Source organism: Neophocaena asiaeorientalis, unplaced genomic scaffold (assembly GCF_003031525.2).
Source record: "Neophocaena asiaeorientalis asiaeorientalis breed wild unplaced genomic scaffold, Neophocaena_asiaeorientalis_V1.1 scaffold49, whole genome shotgun sequence".
In the NCBI taxonomy this organism is placed as follows: domain Eukaryota; kingdom Metazoa; phylum Chordata; class Mammalia; order Artiodactyla; family Phocoenidae; genus Neophocaena; species Neophocaena asiaeorientalis.
In genome coordinates this window covers 5,613,634-5,633,120 of record NW_020172456.1, presented here as the reverse complement: position 1 = coordinate 5,633,120, position 19,487 = coordinate 5,613,634, and the positions used below count along the sequence as shown (strand labels likewise).

Below are 19,487 nucleotides of genomic sequence, written 5' to 3'. Positions count from 1 at the left end.
ACTCATCTTTGTAACCCCTATGCTTAGCATACTGTGTGGGGCTTAGTAGGTATTCTTAGTAGATGTCCTCCCTTTTTTGTGTGACAGAGACTTGTTAAAGGGATTATTCGTTCCATTTTGAATATCATTGTAATATTTTTTAACATGTTCCTTTATTTTGTTTCCTATAAATTTGTTATAAAGGTTTGATTAGATTCAGGTTAAACATTTTTGATAAACATGCTTTTCACAAATATTTTGTAATGTTCCCTTTACTATTCTGAGATGAAATTCATAGGTAATAATATCTAACCAAACCTATAATTTAAAAAATCAATATAACAATTCTTTGCAGCAACTCTTTGTTGTACAGAACTGTCCTATGGATTGGAGGACACCCAGTAGTGCCCCCTCCATCATTGTATTAACCAAAAGTCCCCACAAGGCTTTAAAATACACTAGAGATCTACTGCCGATAGATCATGATAAAAGTAGTAGAATGATTGAGACATTTGTAGACTATATACAATTGTTGTTTCCTGTTAGCATTTTAATCTGTTTGAATACTTTTCTCCCTATAAACCATGGATTAACTTATAGTGCATTTTAAAGATTATTCTGAAAAAATTGTTTTATATCTCAACACGATTAGATTCTTCAAAGGTCTTAAGAAACTTAAAACGACTCCCTACTACTATGACTTAACATCTTATTGAGAGGGCTTCCAAATGTGTTTTCTGTTTTAAATTATTTTTTAATAGGCTAATATGTAGGTTCTTTTAAATTGTATAGCTGTTGGGAAGGTTGGACATGGCCAATGACTCTTCCTCAAAAATGTCCATACTGTAGTTTTTTTACCTTCTTGCCATATTCAGAAGTCTGTTAATAACACTATTACTATTATTCTATTATAATAATAGTTATTATAATGACTATTACCAAGAGATTCACTTTATTTTTTTTTTTAATTTATTATTTTTTTTTTTTGCGGTACATGGGCCTCTCACTGCCGTGGCCTCTCCTGTTGCGGAGCATGGCTCCGGACGCGCAGGCTCAGCGGCCATGGCCCATGGGCCCAGCCGCTCCGCGGCATGTGGGATCCTCCCGGACCGGGGCACGAACCCGCGTCCCCTGCGTCGGCAGGCGGACTCCCAACCACTGCGCCACCAGGGAAGCCCCACTTTATTTTTTTATTTAATAAGTCAAGCAAGTTGAGTCCCCACCATACAGAAGGCAGTTTCTTTTACATTTTTTAAATCTACTGTATATTAAGTGGTATATAAGTTTTCAGAAGAAGGTGCATAAAATGATTCTCCACATTGTTGTTGCAGAAACTGGACACTTCCCTATTCTGCCTCATGAGCAACTTATCACTTTAATCCTAGTGTTCAATAGGATTTCTGCCAGGAAGGCAGAAATTGTAGTTAAAATATTACATTATCTGCTTAAGAGGCAGATTGGGGAAGGACAATTAAAGTATATGGTGATTATAAGGCAAAACCTAAACTTAAAACTAACCCAACTGACATATATGAAAAAATATTTCTTACATTATACATCAATACTCTATCTACATGTCAGCCAACTTTTGTAAATAGCCAAGTAGACTACGAATCCTTTGGAGAAGTTGTGGTATAGATAAATACCTTCCTGGAAGGCTTAGCTGCCTCTTTAGCAGATAATGATACATACAAAGACAAAACGCACAAGAGAAAAACAGTTGTTTGATGAAATTATTTGGAGGTAAGAAATAGACTAGATAAGTTACATGTTCTTTTATATATTTACCTCTTATCACTATTTTCATAGCAAAATATCTAATACTAAAGACTTACTAAAAAGGAATTTATCAATAATTTCACCAAACAACTGTTTTTTTCTTGTACCTTTTGTCTTTGTGTTATCTGGATACATAATATTGCATTACAACTTTCTTTTTTGCTTAATGTTTGAGCACAGATTTTTTTCATGTTGTTATAGTTTTTCTTACTTTCAGTTTAATGACAACATAACACTTCAAATTGGCTACCATGTTAATGTGCTTTTCAAATTTATGATTTTGTAATAGACATGGTTTGCTTTGTAGTCATTCCATTTGGAAACCTCATAATATTCAGTTATGATTTAGAAATTTTCTCATGTTTACATATTTTATATTTTTTAAAAAGAAGAGATGCTTACTTTGACCATTTATTTTTCATTTTTTTCTTTGAAATTCTTTAGGACAGATATTCAAGGAAATATGGACATTGGAGATTTGACCTGGGAGCAGAAAGAGAAAGTCTTGAGGTTGCTCTTTGCAAAAATGAATGGCTTTGTTCCTAGGTAACTCCCTATTTCAGTAGTGAAATACCAATTTGCTATCAAACCTAGAGGCCATATAGGAAAAGTGAACATATTCTTACTTAGAATTAAGGGAATGGGAAAGGACCAGAAAATATCAGTATAAAAGGGTCATACTGCTTAGCTACTGCAACTCCCAGAGATAAAGAATGGGAGATGTGTAAGTGAGCACAAAAATGAAAGAGGTATTAGAGTTAAAGGGGAAAGAAAATCGAGCAATCTTAGGTGTTTAAGGTAATGCTTCCTGAGAAGGTATAACCTTGTTCAGCTGAATGAGTGGTAACTAAAGAGAAGCATAACAATTGTTAAGATTTTATTGGTCTGCAAAGATAAGTAAATTATTTTAAAGCTGATTATTAATCAAGGGGATCTCTAATACCAAGAAAAAGACCTGGAAGGGAAAACAGAAATCCACAGGTACTCCAAATAATTATTTTTAATGATTAGTTTCACTCTCTTCATTATGTTTTATCAGTGACTATAACCCTGGTTATAGTCACTTTATAGTAACTATAAAGTGGCTAAAATAAATCAACCACTTACTGTTTGCTTGTTAAATGCTTGGCACCATTGTATTGTGGGGATTCAAAAGAATCAAGGGACATTGCCTTTGATCTCAAAGAGCTTACAATTTCGTTGCCCAAACAAAACCAAGCATAACAAGGAAAAAAAATAGGTGGCACAATAAAGTAAAGATGGAATTCAGACAATACGTCAGTGGGCTAGAGTAGTCAGGGAAGATTGAAAGAGGGTGACTCTGTGGGGTGCCTTGTAGGATAGTGGTAGAGCAGGGAGGGCACATCAGGCAAGGGGTAGACAGCCTAGGAAAAAGCCCAGAGTTAGGAATGGGTGTAGGGTATTTAGGCAACATTGAGGAGAAACTGCCTGTCTTGAGGAAATTTGGTGATGCTAGAGAGTAATTACTAATTAGAAATAAGGTTTAACCTATAGATTGAATTATGATGAGCCTTAAAAACCATGCAGAAGATCCTGAACTTTTGTAGATTCTAGAGTACTGTAACATAGTTTTCTTCTCTGCCTTAAAGGAATACAAAGAGCAAGAAGCCAGACTCATACTCTCTCACTGGAAGGGTTCACAGGTCATTGTTCTCAGAGCTGACCTTAACGTAACACAGTGACATGTATGACGGATTGGAGGACAGAAATAGAGTTGGGACCAACAGAAGCTGCTGCACTGCTCTGGGCACGCAGCAGTGAGGGTTTTAGGCGAGAGTGAGGGCAGTCGGAATAAAGGGGAGGAACAGAGAAAGTAAGGAAGGAGAAATAGGACTTGGTGATAAAGGACAAAAGGAATAAAGAAAAGGAGTAAATGTTTAAGACTTTTAGCTTAAGAAATGAAGGAATGGTGGTATGAAAGGCAAATGAAAAATCTGGAAAGCCAGCGTGAGGGAAATGTTTAAATTTTATTTAATCCATCCGTTAATTCATTTAACATATACATACTGAGTGCCAACTATTTACTGAAGATATAGTGTTGAGCAAATAAAGACATCATGCTTGATTTCAGGGAGTTTTTGGTCTACATGGAAGAAAAACGTTGTTCAAATCATCACACAAATAAAAAATACAACTATGACATAGGTTCAAAGGAGTGGTATACAGTGGTAAGAGAGCCTAGATTAGGGGAATCTGACCTAATTGAGGAGATCAGGAAAGTCTCTGAGGAAGCAGAAGCTTGAGCTGATCTCTAAAGGTAAGTAGGAACAAAATGGGGTGGAAAAAACATTCTAGGCAGAAGAAATACAAGTAGTATTTTCAGTGCTGAACTGGAGATGTGGCAACATATTGGAGTTAAAACCACTTAAGGCATTTGCAAAGAGTGATTAGAGTACACATGAGAGTTTAGGAAGGGAGATTTGAGCATGTTTAGTGAAAATTGGTAGTTGAGTTTAGGAAAGTGGGTGAAGATACAGGAATAAAGGGGCTGAGACTAGAACCTTTAGGAATAACCACAATTAAAATAAACAGGAGTGGGCTTCCCTGGTGGCACAGTGGTTCAGAGTCCGCCTGCCGATGCAGGGGGCACGGATTTGTGCCCCGGTCCGGGAAGATCCCACATGCTGCAGAGCGGCTATGCCCGTGAGCCATGGCTGCTGAGCCTGCGCGTCTGGAGCCTGTTAAAAAAAAAAAAAAAAAAAAAAAAAAAAGATAAAAAATAAACAGGAGAATAAAAAAAGAGTACAACCAAAAGAGAAGAGTTTAAAGAATTATAAGCTGAATGGAAGATGGAGGTTTTGAAATGGCTTTTGCATCTCTGGTAGACTTTCAAAGAGTTTAATTTAAGAGGTAGGGGTAGAATCCAGACTGTAGGCACTGAATGTCTGTCTCATTGTGAGTTGATATTTCTGTACCCCAGGAAATACAGCCAGAGTACCAGGCCTCAAGTTCCACACTGTGTTGTTTTCAACACTTGGATAAACAAAGGAATTTGGGTGAAATCTTTCACACCAAACCAGTGAACTTGAACTGGCCACAATGGGATGATGCCTAAGCCTGTCGGATGAAAAAAAGATAAGATAGGAATAGGATGATGAAATGAGAAAGCTCAAACCAGCGGGGGAGGAATTAGATGATACAAGGTCTTCCAAGGCAAGTGGAGTAATTAGGAAGTTGGTAAGAGTTCACAGTTGGTTGTATATGATTGTGAATCCAACAATACAATAGTTTTCTTTGTGACTGAACTAACTCAAAGGAGTATAACCAATAAACTGCACTCTTTAGTGCATCAACAATCACTCTGGCTATATCTCAGGCACTAGAAGTATCTAAGGTACATTTTTTTCATGCATTATTTTTGGACTATTTAATATAGCCAGATTTTGAATGGGGTTATGCTGCTTTCATATGCACCTAATTGAGGACAAGTTTTAGGAGTGGGGTATGTCTTTATCTGCTGGCAAATCAACCTACTATACTTTTTGTAACTCTGTTAATCTCACTTTCAAATTAGAATATTGAATGAATGATGTTGATTTCCTGGTTTTGTTTCTTTTTTAGATTGAAAGCAGATTTATTCAGGGTGATACACACTCAATAGACAGAATGTGAGTCATCTCAAAGGGCAAGAGGGCCTATTTTTCTGTTCTTAAACTAGAATTTCCAAAGAAAAAATTTTCATACTGGGTCTATCGAAATTGGTAACTTTCCTGTGTTTTGAGATTCTTTTTGTGGGAAGGGAATTTTTTGGCCTTGCTTTTGGTCAGTACTCTGGTTCAACCTTGCCCATCACCATTAATAGCTGTTTATTATTATTATTATTAATTTTTTGCCTGCATTGGGTCTTCGTTGCTGCGCGTGGGCTTTCTCTAGTTGTGGTGAGCAGAGGCTACTCTTCGTTGCAGTGTGCAGGCCTCTCATTGTGGTGGCTTCTCTTGTTGTGGAGCACAGGCTGTAGGCGCGGGGGCTTCAGTAGTTGTGGCACGTGGGCTCAGTAGCTGTGGCACACGGGCTTAGTTGCTCTGCGGCACGTGGGATCTTCCTGGACCAGGGCTCGAACCCGTGTCCCCTGCGTTGGCAGGCTGATTCTTAACCACTGTGCCACCAGGGAAGCCCTTAATAGCTATTTTATGAGTATCATCATGATTATATTCATAAATATTTCCATTTCTTAAGTTCAACATGTCTCAACTTTAAGAGAATGTAAGTTTAAATTAACTTGCCTAATATTATACTGCCTCTATGTGTGTATGAAAGCTCATTTTTGAAAATAAGAAGCCCATCCAACTGAAGCATTTCCCTTTAGCAGTTTTATATTTATTTTTAAAATTTCTATTTACTTATTTATTTTTGGCTGCGTTGGGTCTTTGTTGCTGCATGCTGGCTTTCTCTAGCTGTAGTGAGCGGGGGCTGCTCTTTGTTGTGGTGCACGGGCTTCTCCTTGCAGTGACTTCTCTTGTTGCGGAGCACGGGCTTCAGTAGTTGCGGCATGTGGGCTCAGTAGTTGTGGCACGCGGGCTCTAGAGCGCAGGCTCAGTAGTTGTGGCCATGGGCTTCGCTGCTCCGCGGCATGTGGGATCTTCCCAGACCAGGGATCGAACCCGTGTCCCCTGCATTGGTAGGTGGATTCTTATCCACTCTGCCACCAGGGAAGTCCTATATTTATTTATTTATTATTATTTTTTTTCCTTTAGCAGTTTTAAAGTGTAGTTGAAATACAGGACATGTGGAGACACTGCCTCATTGTTAACTTATACCCACTACAGGAAATACAGCCAGAGTTCTAGACCTCCAGTTCCAGACTATATTGGTCCTGATGATGAAACAACAAAGGAGTTTGGGTAAGCTCTCTTGACAAAGCAATGAACATGAGCCTCATCACAATGGTGGTTGTAGACATCTTATACATACTAGAATTGAGTGAGAATAACATAACAAGTATATTGTTCTGAACCAAGTTCCGTGTGTGTGGTTGTTGACAAGTCTTACTTTGTCATTATTGTAGGGATGAAAGTAAGCTTCAAGATCAAACCTTCATCACGCAGCAAGTGCCAATCTTAGACTCTACTGGTGAACTGGTGATACCCAATATTCAGAAAGGATCACAAGAGTCTGACATAGTAAGGAGTCTGTAATCTAACCAAACAATATACATATCTACTTCCTCATGCAGCTTCCTCTAAGTCACAGTTCTTTTCTCTACTAGTCGGGAGCTCTCAGGGATCAGTGAAATGAGTAATAACATTAGTGTGAGATTGTGGACATTTTAATAAACAATATCCACACTAAGGAAGGCATATATTTAATGCAAATGCATATTTGTGCCTCTTTTAGTGTGGAAAACCTATAAATTGCCTTTTGATATATATAGCCCAGTTAAAATATGTACTATCCTTTATGTAAGAATAAACATAGTGACCATGTAACTGTTGGCTTTGGACAGAGGTGGGAAGTCTGGGTCACTATAAGCTAGCAGACAAAGGCATTATAAGGAAGTACGGTACCATAAAAAAAAAAAAAAAAAAGCCAGGTTTTCTTTTTAAGAGCTTTTTACTTGTAATTTGTTGTACATCATCAATTAGTACAATGTGAGAAATTTCCAGTGAGGCCACATCAGAGCAAAAAGAAAATACTGAATTTTTTAGCAGCTACTAGCATGAACACAACTGTACAGATTTTTTTCCACCTAAGAAATTAGAAACTCTTCTGAGTAGCAAGTACCTAGCCAAATGAGTTGATTCCAATTAGAGCAGCACAATTCTGATTAGTTAGCATTTCTTAAAAAGTAATTTTCCTTAAATGTAAGGAAAACTTAGGAGTCTCTGTGATTATATTTAATTCCACTTGGAATTTAGACAATATGACCTTTTATTCAACCCAGCCTGTAGTTGTTGGACTGGATTAAATATTACTACCAGTTGTCAGCTGTGATAAGAGATAAAACAAGAGGCATTCTATTATGAAATTATAAATTTCTATTGCCTCACCTTTAGGCAGGCAAATCCAAAAAAAAAAAAGTGCCAGGAGGGTCATAAATGTATTTTATTAAAGTTCAATCACCTTAAGTGATTAAAGATTTTGACGTTCTATCCAACAGGTGGTAGCAATAAGCCTAAAATCCACAGAGCACACAAACATTTTCAAGGTTTTTACCATCCTTAATTCATTAAATAACCCCCATGGAATAGGTTAGCATTATCTACGTAACTAATGAGGAAGCAGAAAAATAAATGACCTATGTCATCTGGCTGAGGACCAGAGACTACTCTATCAGAAATGAGAAGCCTTCTCCTAGGTCAATGGGTGAAGACCAGATCAGAAAGACAGGATTCAACTGGCATGCTAGAGCAAAAAGACAGAATCTATTCTGTTTAGCACATAAATTTCTGTTCTGACTTAAAGTTGAGCTATAGCAAAGAAACAGAAAGCATAAAGACAGTTGAATTAATGGTAGCAGAAGAATCTGTCAAAGCATTTCTTTGACTACTTCACACATGGAAAGCTTTGAAATTTCTTAGGCCCCAGTTAATTACTTTACATTAGGGTTCTTTCATTAAAAAGTATCACAGGGCTTCCCTGGTGGCGCAGTGGTTGCGAGTCCGCCTGCCAATGCAGGGGACACGGGTTCGTGCCGGTCCCGGAAGATCCCACATGCCGCGTAGCGGCTGCGCCATGCGCCATGGCCGCTGAGCCTGCGTGTCCGGAGCCTGTGCTCCGCAACGGGAGAGGCCACAACAGTGAGGGGCCCGCGTACGGCAAAAAAAAAAAGTATCACAAATGAGAAATGCAGGCAAGAGGAAAGAACAATATAAAAATTTTGACAAGTAATATCAGGTTAGACTTACTTTAGGGAACAGTCTTGCACATACTTGGAGAACACTTGAGTCTGAAGGTTTTGAGCCTCCACCCCAGGAAGTAGGAATTTGGTTTTTCCCTTCCAAATGGGAAGAACATTTTTAGGAAGAATTTTTGTCTTGGAGAATTTAACAGTGTCACCCAAGGCTGTATCTTTAAGGGTGGTTCATTTTCCCAGACCCTTTGTTACTCAAAGTAAAGTACTAGGAGTCCTAAGAAATGTTCTGTTCTTATACATTATACTGATTAAGTTCAGCATTAATTTGATTTCAAAGCTAAGAACAGTGGTTAAAACTTGTTTATAGAAATGCATTTTGGAAGAGAAAAATATTGTAAAACATGTAGTGAATGTTTCTTCAGTTTCTCATTCAGCCAATGAGGAAAGGGCATTGCCTTTCTCTTTACCATTAATCACTTCTCAATAAACATGAGATCCTGTTAAGCATCAAAAAAAAAGAGTCTTGCTCACTTTCATGGTTTGGAATACCCCTTGATTTCTGGGCCTGATATAACTTTTGAAATAGTTTTCTAAAAAAATCCTGTTGGCATCTGAATTAATGACTGAAGCATTAATTGATTGCTAAAGCAAACCCTGAAATTTAACGCTTGGCACACACCACAAAAAGTTAATTTATCCAATGCATACTGAGGTATCCTTGGGAAGTGGTTTTAAGGAGCAGGAACAGTGACAATGATAGAATTAGTGGTCATGAGTCACTAGGACAAAGTGGCATTCAGCAGAAAAGACAGAAGCAGTTGTCACATCTGTGGGATAAGTAGAGATGGATTATATCTTGTGTGGTGTGGGATAAATGAGAGGCTCAGCAAAGCTTCGCAGAGAGGCCTCACCCACTGGCATTTATGTGGGGCTGTGTTTGACGATCAACCAAAGGGTGAATTATTTTTGACCTATTTCCCCATACAAGAGATCCTCTTCCTTGGAAGATCGTCTTTACACACACTAATGTTCCCTTCCTTCAAGTCATCAGAAAAGGGGAAAATTTTTAGAAATCAGGTCTAAGCTCTTATTCCAGAGAAGCATTTCACAGTTAGAACAGTGACCTCAAAAATAAAATTATGAAGAGCAAGTGAAAATCTGGTTTCAGAATTACACTAGGAGTCTCCCTATTAACTACTTAACAGGGGATAATGGTCCTGTGAAAGAATTTAGTTACATAGTATTCCAATCCCAGGGATCTGATCTGAGCAAAGTTGGCAGTTGGAGTTGGTCAAGAATAAAGGGCAATTACTCAGGATGGACTGAGTCCAGAACAAACTCATTTCTAACGGCCCATGGTAGGCATGACTACAGCAGGTGAGGAAAGAGAAGCATCTTCTTCTTTCCACTGTGAAGTGACAGTTTTTAGCTGAGTGTAGAACTGGATGCCCTAAAGAGAACAAAGAAAGAAAAAAAAAAAAGAGAGAAAGAGAGAGTTATCATATATGCCCGGGGGTTTCATGATTCCTCTATTTAATCACTTTTGAAGGAGATGCTATGAAATGCTATTCACGTTCCTACTGGAGGAATAGGTGCAACCAAAATTAAATATATTGCTCATGAGATAATTTATGTAAAACATTTAGCATATTACCTGGCACATCTAAATGGAAAAATTGAACAAGGTAAACTATTAAACTTGTACTTATTTTATAAGAATAGGCTTGAGTAAAAGAGAATAGACTGCAGATCTAACACATAAAATTACTAGCAAGCTAGAAGGATACTGTTAGAAAAAAACACACCAGCTTGATTAAAATACTCTTCTAGAATTATTAGACAAAATCTGGGCAATGTTAATATAGTGAAAACAACTTTAGAGATTATTACATACTTTCAATATAAGATACAACTGAAGTTTACATTTTATTATGTTAAGAATGATACTTTTATGTCTTCTTTCCATAGTGCAAAATAGCAATTTAAGTACCTAAGGATTTAAGACTTCAAACTGTATATAAGGTCAGTCTTTTACTCTAAGAAGCCTCACTCACCAGAGTAACTTAGAGTAATTAAACAAAGACATAGCAGGAAAAAAACTCCGCAACTAACAAACTATTTTAAGCAAGAGTTTTACTCTGCTTCCCTTGAAAGAAATTTTTAATAGTATCAAACTAGTCAATTTTACAAAAGCGGTGACTAATGCACAAACTGGATAATCCACCTCCAAACAGTGTTTCTTAACCAGCTGGCTACACGGTCATAGCCTGCTGTGTAATCCCACTGTTAATTTATTATTAACCTATAAAAGGGAGACCTGTATAGAAAATAAGTAATTTTTTACTGAAGGTCCCAAGATGGCTGTATTTCTGTGGGACTACAAAGAACTTTCACTAGCCCATTTGTCCAACACGTATTTGGGTACTTGCTCTGTGCCGCGTTCTGCAGATAAGTAAATAATAATTACAGTGTGATGAGAGCTTCTTAACATGGCTTAAGTAGTCCTACTACATGACTTGCCTCTGCCTACCTCTCTAACCTCATCTCTTACCACTATCTTCCTTATTCACTCACTGTGCTCCAGCCCATTTCTGCTGTTTGAACATGCCATGCCTGTTCTTGCTTTAGGATATATGCACCAGTTGAAGGATGTGATAATAGTGGTAATTTGGTTCCAGATCTGCTCTATTTATTTATTTTTTGTTCGGTGCTGCATTTATATAATTTTTATTATAGAATAGGGTTTAATATACAGAAGGTGCTCAATAAAATTTTTAGTAAATGAGTAACTATTACGGGAGCAATGTGTGCAGTGGGAGCACATGAGGACATACCCAACCCAACACTGAAGGGGATGGTGGTGGCCAGAGGTGATTTTCTGGAGGAGTCCACACTTTAAACTAGGGGTTAACAGTCAGATGAAAAGGGGTGAGAAAGGGGGGATACAGGAAGAGAGGGTCACAGGCAGAGGAGAGGACATATACAAAGGCTTGGATTTACTCATGCTCTTTCCCAAAAACTGTGTTGCTTTGAGTTATTCAGGAATTGGCAAAATTTTGTTAACTTTTATATCTTTTCTAGGGAACTACTGACTTGTTCCTGAATATGTTCAAGACAGTTTCTTAGAGGAAAAAAATTTTTTTTAAACTTAAAGTCACCTGTTTGCCATAGAAATTGGTGTCTCCCCTGAAGGAAGCTCGAGAGCCAGTGAATGAGAACATTGGCAAAGGCACTGGAATGGGCACATTCACCCCGACCTAAAGCAGAACAAATCCACGTCAAATACTAAGAAAAACAAAGGAACTTTCCATTTAGAAGCCCAAATGCTTGGCATCAGAGAGACCAATTTTAACTACCCACCTTCCACCCGATCCTGCATCCCATGAGCTTTTATTCCTGAGGGAGATCAGAGGGGCAGTGACTGATCGCTGTTTACCTTCTCCCCTTACATAGGAAACAGTAAATGGCTACAAGAATATCCTAAGAATTCTGTTCACAAACCTGTCCGACATCTACCAGGTGGGAATATTTCCGAGCAGTAGCTCCATTGGTGGTGAAGATGGCAGTTCCATTTCCATATGGGTTGTCATTTACGATCTTGATGGCTTCATCCAAAGTGTCTGTTTCCAGAACTACAAGAACTGGGCCAAAAATCTCCTCTTTGTAACAGGTCATATTTGGCTGCCGGGAGTGATGTAGCAGAAAAGAAGTCAGTATTTTTTGCTTATTTGGTACTTTATTACCCACTTGCTTAATGAATAGCTTTTATGTCAGTAATAATCTCTTTTCATTTTAAATCACCTATTAAAAAAAGTCCTTTCTTGCTGTGTTCCATCTTCCAAGCTGCCAATCATAAATAACTTGAAATTCCTATTACTGTAACTATAGAACTACACTCCTTTTCTTTAAGCACTGTATCTTTAGGTCTCATGACCCATCACTAGCTTCCTGTTTTATGCCTATATTACTTGTTTATCCAATTGTTATCTTACTGAAAACTACTTGAAAATTCATTTTTTTAATAAATCAAATATATATTAAAAACACCACAGGAGAATTTTTCTATTTAAAGAAATCCTGTGCTAAGTTTTCTGTAACATAAACAATCTTTTCTCATTTGTTCCTTTGCCTCCCAAATGAGTCTGTACATTTTTATTTTGGTATCAGGTCACATTAAACATTGAAAACATCTTTTACCACTGCAGCTGGTCAGCTGTGTTTGTTGCTGATTAGTGGATTCTTCCTCAATGACTCTGTGGCAAGAAATCTCATAATTTCTACTACACTTAGATTCAGCTCTTGACTATTCAGCATTATAATAGGATTGGTGGGGATATGTGAATTTCAAAAAAACTCCTCAATATCGTCATTGAGGAGTCATTGTCATTTTAGCTGAGCAACTTTCAGTTTTGAAAAATAAAAATTGACACCAATTCTTTTTCTTTTGTCACTTTCTGGTGAAGATGTAGGTATTCAATAACTATTGGGGGCTGATATATTGATGGAGACACTGCGATAGCTATAGGCTAGGCAGTAAGAAGGAGAGGGAAGAAGAATTTAACATTAAACAAGTAAGAAGTATAATGTAAGATAGGAACTGGCAAAATAATGGCCTGTGAGCTGGAGTGGCTTGCTGCCAGTTTTTGTACAGCCCACAAGCAAAGAATGGTTTCTACAATTTTTAAATGGTTGAAAAAAATCAATCATGACACCTAAAACTATATGAAATTCAAATTCCATTGTCCATAAATAAAGTTTTATTGGAATACAACCACACCATGTTAATGGCTGAGTCGAGTAGTTGTGACAGAGACTATTTGTCCCTGCAAAGCCAAAAATATTTACTCTTTAGCTCTTAATGTAAAATTATCCAACCACTGGTATAGTGGAAAGAGGTTGGAAGTCAGGAGGGGAGACTCATTCAGACTTGAGATAAAATAACTGAGTAATTCTGGCAAGAGATGAGGTCTCTAGTCATTAAATGTCTTCATTTATAATAAATTAGATGAATGAGGCGCCTTTAGCTAATTTCGCAAAATTATATATTTGCAAAATAAATAATCCAGAGTTGTTCACCTTGACATTTGAGATGATGGTTGGCCCAACAAAGTTCCCATTATCATAACCTTTGACTTTAATATCTCGCCCATCAAGAAGGATGGAAGCTCCTTCCTTTGTTCCACTATCAATCAGATTGCAGACTCGCTCTTTTGCCTGGGGGGTGATCAGAGGGCCAAGATCAGCTCCAGGCTGGTCTCCTGTAGAATAACACAGAAGTATTTCAGGTCTTCATTAACATAAATTATGAGTGCTAAATAAAGATGAATCCAAATGACAAGTAGTACAGTACAAAGAGAGACAATGGTAAGAATAAACATGATTGCTCCCACTGGACAAGGCCAATGCGAAAATCAAGAGCTTAGTGCCACAGATGCAAAGTCTAAAGAAGCCGGGCAGATAACTGGTTACCTGCATTGACTCTCAGCTTTTTGGCACGCTCTACCAGCTCTGGCAGCCACTTCTTAGCTTCTCCCACAAGGATCGCTGTTGAAAGAGCCATGCAGCGCTGACCAGCGGCTCCAAATGCTGCCCCAACGAGCTGGTTCAGAGTATTTTCCTTATTGGCATCTGGCATGACTACCCCATGGTTTTTGGCTCCCTAAGGAAATACAGAAAGTACAAGAATCTTCCTTGGCAAAATACAATTTGGCTAAGAAATGAAAGAACCTGAGATTTCAGATGAGAATTTAAGGAAAGGACTCAAGAATTTATCCTGTGTTGCTTTGAAAATAGACTTATTATCATTTTGATATTGCTGAAGTACTGGTAACACTGAGTAAGTCTCCAGGTTAATTTTGCTTCACTTCCTCAGCTGAAAAGCTGTTAGGTGTTTATTTAGATCAAAACCATTATCAAACGCCCCCCCACAAAAACAAAACACTGCCTCAATCACGTTTGGTTAAATTGACAGGCTAAACACTGCATCCAGGAGCCAAGGAGAACTCCCTTCTCTTTCCTAAGTTAGCTAGGAAAGAATTTGTTGTTTGTCAGAGGTTCCAGTTATATGAAGAGCAATGTAAACATAGAGCTGCCAGTAGCCAGCTGAAAGGCAAAATAGGAGGTAGGCCTCCTGATACACAATTTCCAGAAAGAAATTCTCCCAATTGGCTTGCTTCTAGATACACAGCCTCATAAACGTCTATGTGGGACTGACATATGGTCATTTCCACATGTTTCCATGTACAGCTATAGTTGAGTACATAAATAGATACCTTGTCTGCTACTTAACTGTATCCCATTACACATAGTATAATGTTAGACACAGAATACATTCAAGAAATATGTAGTGAACTGGGAGGGGCATAAATCAAATTGGCCAAAACACATCCAGCCATGAAAAGAAACAAATGTGCATATCATGAACAGTCTCCAAGCCTGTACATAGGTGGCTACCCTTTTTGCAACATTAGTGGAAGGGTAAGAAAGTAGCAACTGGACATTATATTTAGTATGAAAGAATTGCCAAGTATTTGGCGAGGAGCTAGTCACTAAGGAACAGCAAAACTATGCAGCCAAGTAAACCACACTCATATATCATACAGGGATATCTGGCTCTTTCCAGAGCCTTAAATAGTCTGGGCTCTTAGGGAAGATCATATCTTTGACATTAGTAGTTAGGATACGCCTTAAAGGCAGGAAGGATGGGGTCTAGCTGGAAGAATGGTATGAAGGAAGAAACAGGGCCAGAAGCAGAACTTGGCAGTTACTGCTGAAGCCCAAAGAATTTGAATATCATTCTTAAGGAGAAATGTGACTTTATCACCAAGATTACCTGGTTAAGATAAAAGGTAATTAAAGCGACAGAGAATAAAACTCATCACACTGTTCGTGGTTAAAGGGAAGACAACTAGGATGAATTGTGAATAAAGAAACACTGGCATTAGAGTGGGATGAGTGGCCCCTCTGCTGAGGGGCTTTTTCTAGGTAATTTTAATACATATAACAGAATTTGGGGGAAAAAGGAATAAGAAGTTACCATATTGGCTTGAACTCTCTTGCCATGTCTTGACCCTCTCTCAAAGATGTACTCTCCTGCCTGGTTGGATCCCACAAAGCTGATTGCTTTGATATCAGGATGATCGCAAATAAAGTTTACAGCTTTAAGAAGAAAATAAATGATTACCACAAAGGATAAAAGGGCTGTGGGATTCTCAGCAAAGCAAATTTCTCCCTTTCTCACTGTTATGAATGAGAAGTTTTCATACTTTTGTTTTTCTACCCTGGATTCCCATTTTGGAGTTCTGTCCTTGTTCTCTTAAATTCTTTTTTTTTTTTTTGGCCACGCTCCACCGCTAGTGGGATTTTAATTCCCCGACCAGGGATCTAACCTTCGTCCCCTGCAGTGGAAGCGAGAAGTCTTAACCACTGGACTGCCAGGGAAGTCCGTCTCTTAAATTCTTTAAACTACAAATCTTATTTAACCTCTTCTCTTTTATTATTTTTCCCACTTGCTAGTCCAGAATTTCTACTTTTAATCTAACTCTGAAGGCTACAACTCCTATTTTCCTCCAAAATAATAGCCTTTCAATACTCAACTCTTCCTTTTGTCCTTTACGAATGTGATATTTCCTCAACTGTCACTTATACTGGGACTCTCAGATACTACTGTGCCCTCATGTGAGAGGCAATAGAGCATAGTGTTTAAAAGTAAAAACCAGGGTCAGCCTTCTTAAGTATACACATCCCGACTTTGACAGTTTCTAGCAACGTGACTTTGGGCAAATCACTTAATTTCATTATACCTCAATTTTCTTATCTGTAAAATGGGAAAATAATAGTACCTACCTCAAAGGGCTGTTGTAAAGACTAAATGAGATAATATATAGAAGGCATTAGGAACAAATATATAGAAGGCATTAGGAACAGTGCTTGAAACACAGAAGCACTTTTCAAGTGTTAGCTATTATTATATGAATCAGAAGGACTTCAGCACCTCTGAGATCTATAAAGTCTGACTTAAATAACCTTATAAATTCTCTCAATATTGAAATGAAAACTTCTCTTTAATCTCATCTGTATCTTGCCCTAACCATATTTCTTTGTCCTAATGTATTCTGTAGGGCAAGAAGCACCGCTACTCCCCAGTTAGTTACCTTAGCACAGAGGTGGCAAAACAATCAACAAACATTATCTTCAAACATGGAGGTTACTACTAGTAAATCCCTTCATCCCTAGGTTCTTCATCCTAAAACACCCCATCACTGATTCAACACCTTGATTTTTTGGTATCCAGATTAAGTGCCATGTAGAGAGAGGCAGTTACCTTCATGTTGTCCATGGATGACATTCAGTGTTCCGTCAGGGGCACCAGAGTCCTGAAGCAACTTGGCAAGAAGTATAGTTGCTCCAGGGACTCGCTCTGATGGTTTCATTAGGAAGGTATTTCCACATACCATGGCCATGGGAAACATCCAAAGGGGGATCATGGCAGGAAAATTGAATGGAGCAATGCCTGCACACACCCCCAGAGGTAGACGGTAGGAATAAAGGTCCATGTCTTTGGTGATGGATGGCATGGTCTCTCCCAGCATGAGGGATGTCACACTGCAGGCATGCTCAACCACCTCTGGAACAGAGAAGGAGCAGTCGGGCCACCAACTCTCCACACTGTGCACTATTTAGTTTTGTCATGCTCTAGTCAGCCCTGAGTGGCAAGACCAACGACAGAGGGAAGAAACACTGACTTGCCATGTGAAGGGGTTGCGTAAAGTGAGATTATCTGAATGGGAAAAAGAAAGTGCAATACATATACCATTTGGAACATCATTTGAGTAAAATAATGAATGAAGTAAACCAATCCCACAGATACCTGAGTACTGTCATTTCCCATAAGTATTAAAAAAGATATCATGGGATAGCAAAATCTACATAAAGGAAGAAGCAATCCCCCATCTGGGATCTTTGCCTCTCATTTTCCTTTGCTTCTTCCCAATGTCCCTGAACTCCCCATGAGGAATCCCTGCTTACGAAGGCCTCGAAATACATCTCCTTCGGCATCCGCTAGGGTCTTCCCTTGTTCCAGCGTGATTAACCTGGCAATTTCTTTCTAGAGAGAAAACACACAAATAGAAACCAACGCAAGGATGTGCCTCCTGTTAGTTCTCAGGCAGCCAAAAAAGAATAAAAGTCAGGGAGAAGTACTATGAGGGAGAGAGCCATGATCTATGTCTCTCTGTATTGTACAGTTAGGGAGAGCAGCTAAAAGTGCCTCTATGAGAGTGACAAGTATCCCCTAGGCAGCAGTTTGGAAAATTATACCATTCAGATTTCTTACCAAGTTTTCTTTAATGAGTTGTTGATAGCGGAGCAGGACCTGCTGACGGCTTAATATTGAAGTGTCTGCCCATGTGGGAAAAGCACGTTTGCAGGAAGAAACTGCTGCATCCATTTCAGCCTTGGTGGCTTGAGGGACCCGACCAATGACCTCATTGGTGGCCTGATGGAGAAAGCAGCACATCAGGGACTTCTCTGGTGGTCCAGTGGTAAAGAATCTGCCTTAGGGCTTGCCTGGTGGTGCAGTGGTTAAGAATCTGCCTGCCACTGCAGAGGGGACAGGCTCGATCCCTGGTCTGGGAAGATCCCACATGCCGCAGAGCAACGAAGCCCATGCACCACAACCACTGAGCCTGCACTCTAGAGCCTGTGAGCCACAACTACTGAGCCCACGTGCCACAACTACCGAAGCCTGCGCGCCTAGAGCCTGTGCTCCGTGACTAGAGAAACCACTGCAATGAGAAGCCCGCGCACAGCAACAAAGAGTAGCCCCCGCTTGCCTCAACTAGAGAAAGCCTGCACGCAGCAACAAAGACTCAACGCAGCCAAAACTAAATAAATTAAATAAATCAAAAAAAAAAAAAAAACTGCCTTACAATGCAGGGGGCACAGGTTCGATCCCTGGTCAGGGAACTAAGATCCCACATGTGGCGGGGCAACTAGGCCCGCGTGCCGCAACTACTGAGCTCACGCCCCTCAACTAGAGAGCCTGCGCACCACAAACTACAGAGCCCATGTGCTCTGGAACCCGCACACCACAATTACAGAGCTCAGGTGCCCTGGAGGCTGTGAGCCATAACTAGAGAGAAGCCCACACGCTGCAACAAGGATCCCACATGCCTCAACGAAGATCCCGCGTGCTGCAACAAAGACCCGATGCAGCCAAAAATAAATAAACAAATAATAAATAAATTTTTTTTTTTTTAAAAAAAAGCAGCACATCATCCTTTGTCCCTGCCCCACCTTCTTCATTTTTCATATAGTCGCAGGGGCAGTGCCATGTGCTTCACAATAGACAACCAGGTCCCTATTTTCCCACCATGTTCCCAGAATTCTAGGCTAGTTAAATTTAAGTCCCAAAGCAGCTTTGCTTACGGGGTTGTGGATGTCCATCCATTTGTCACTTTTGGATTCAATAAATTTCCCATCAATGAAAAGCTTTACAGATGGCTGGGGAAAAAAAACAAAAAACACCACAAAACTTTGTATTAGTTAGTTGCTTTACTTCTCTCTTTCACAAAGAGAAAAGGAATTGGGGTTGATAACTGAATTTTCTGCCCTCTAGAAATGTTAGCTCTAGGAAAGAGATATATAATATACTTGTCTATAGTGCTTATTAATATGGGGCAGAGCCTCTCAATACTGTGATCTCTCTGTAAATGGGAAATTCCCTGCTAATCACACAGTGGAACTTCACGAGTAAATATATGCCACTGAGAAGCTTATACTAAAAAAGCAGTAGACTCTGTGTTAACAAAGATTAGCTATTAGGACGTCTTGGCCCAGTTGACTTTCTGTCACATTACCATGAGCATGCATTACCTTTATGATCAAAAGATTTTAAAAGACATTTCTATCTGTG

General features: G+C 39.0%; 2 protein-coding genes across 2 annotated transcripts in view; one reads left to right on the top strand and one right to left on the bottom strand.

Annotated features, from left to right (window-relative positions):
* BBOF1 (basal body orientation factor 1) overlaps positions 1-11,717 on the top strand; it is a 37,441-nt gene extending 25,724 nt beyond the window's left edge. Inside the window, exons 9-12 of the mRNA XM_024737917.1 lie at positions 2,203-2,304; positions 6,546-6,620; positions 6,785-6,899; positions 11,654-11,717. Coding sequence (XP_024593685.1) covers positions 2,203-2,304; positions 6,546-6,620; positions 6,785-6,899; positions 11,654-11,698 — 337 coding nt within the window. The 3' untranslated portion in view covers positions 11,699-11,717. The remainder of the gene's footprint in view (positions 1-2,202; positions 2,305-6,545; positions 6,621-6,784; positions 6,900-11,653) is intronic.
* Positions 7,316-19,070, bottom strand: ALDH6A1 (aldehyde dehydrogenase 6 family member A1). The gene is made up of 10 exons (XM_024737909.1): positions 19,001-19,070; positions 17,907-18,068; positions 17,600-17,678; positions 16,896-17,198; positions 15,609-15,730; positions 14,042-14,231; positions 13,649-13,830; positions 12,074-12,253; positions 11,731-11,829; positions 7,316-10,022 (listed from the first exon to the last, which is right to left on the bottom strand). Exons 1-10 carry the CDS (start codon positions 19,016-19,018, stop codon positions 9,918-9,920), a joined length of 1,440 nt encoding a protein of 479 aa, XP_024593677.1. The 5' UTR covers positions 19,019-19,070; the 3' UTR covers positions 7,316-9,917.
* Between the last annotated feature and the right edge of the window lie 417 nt (positions 19,071-19,487).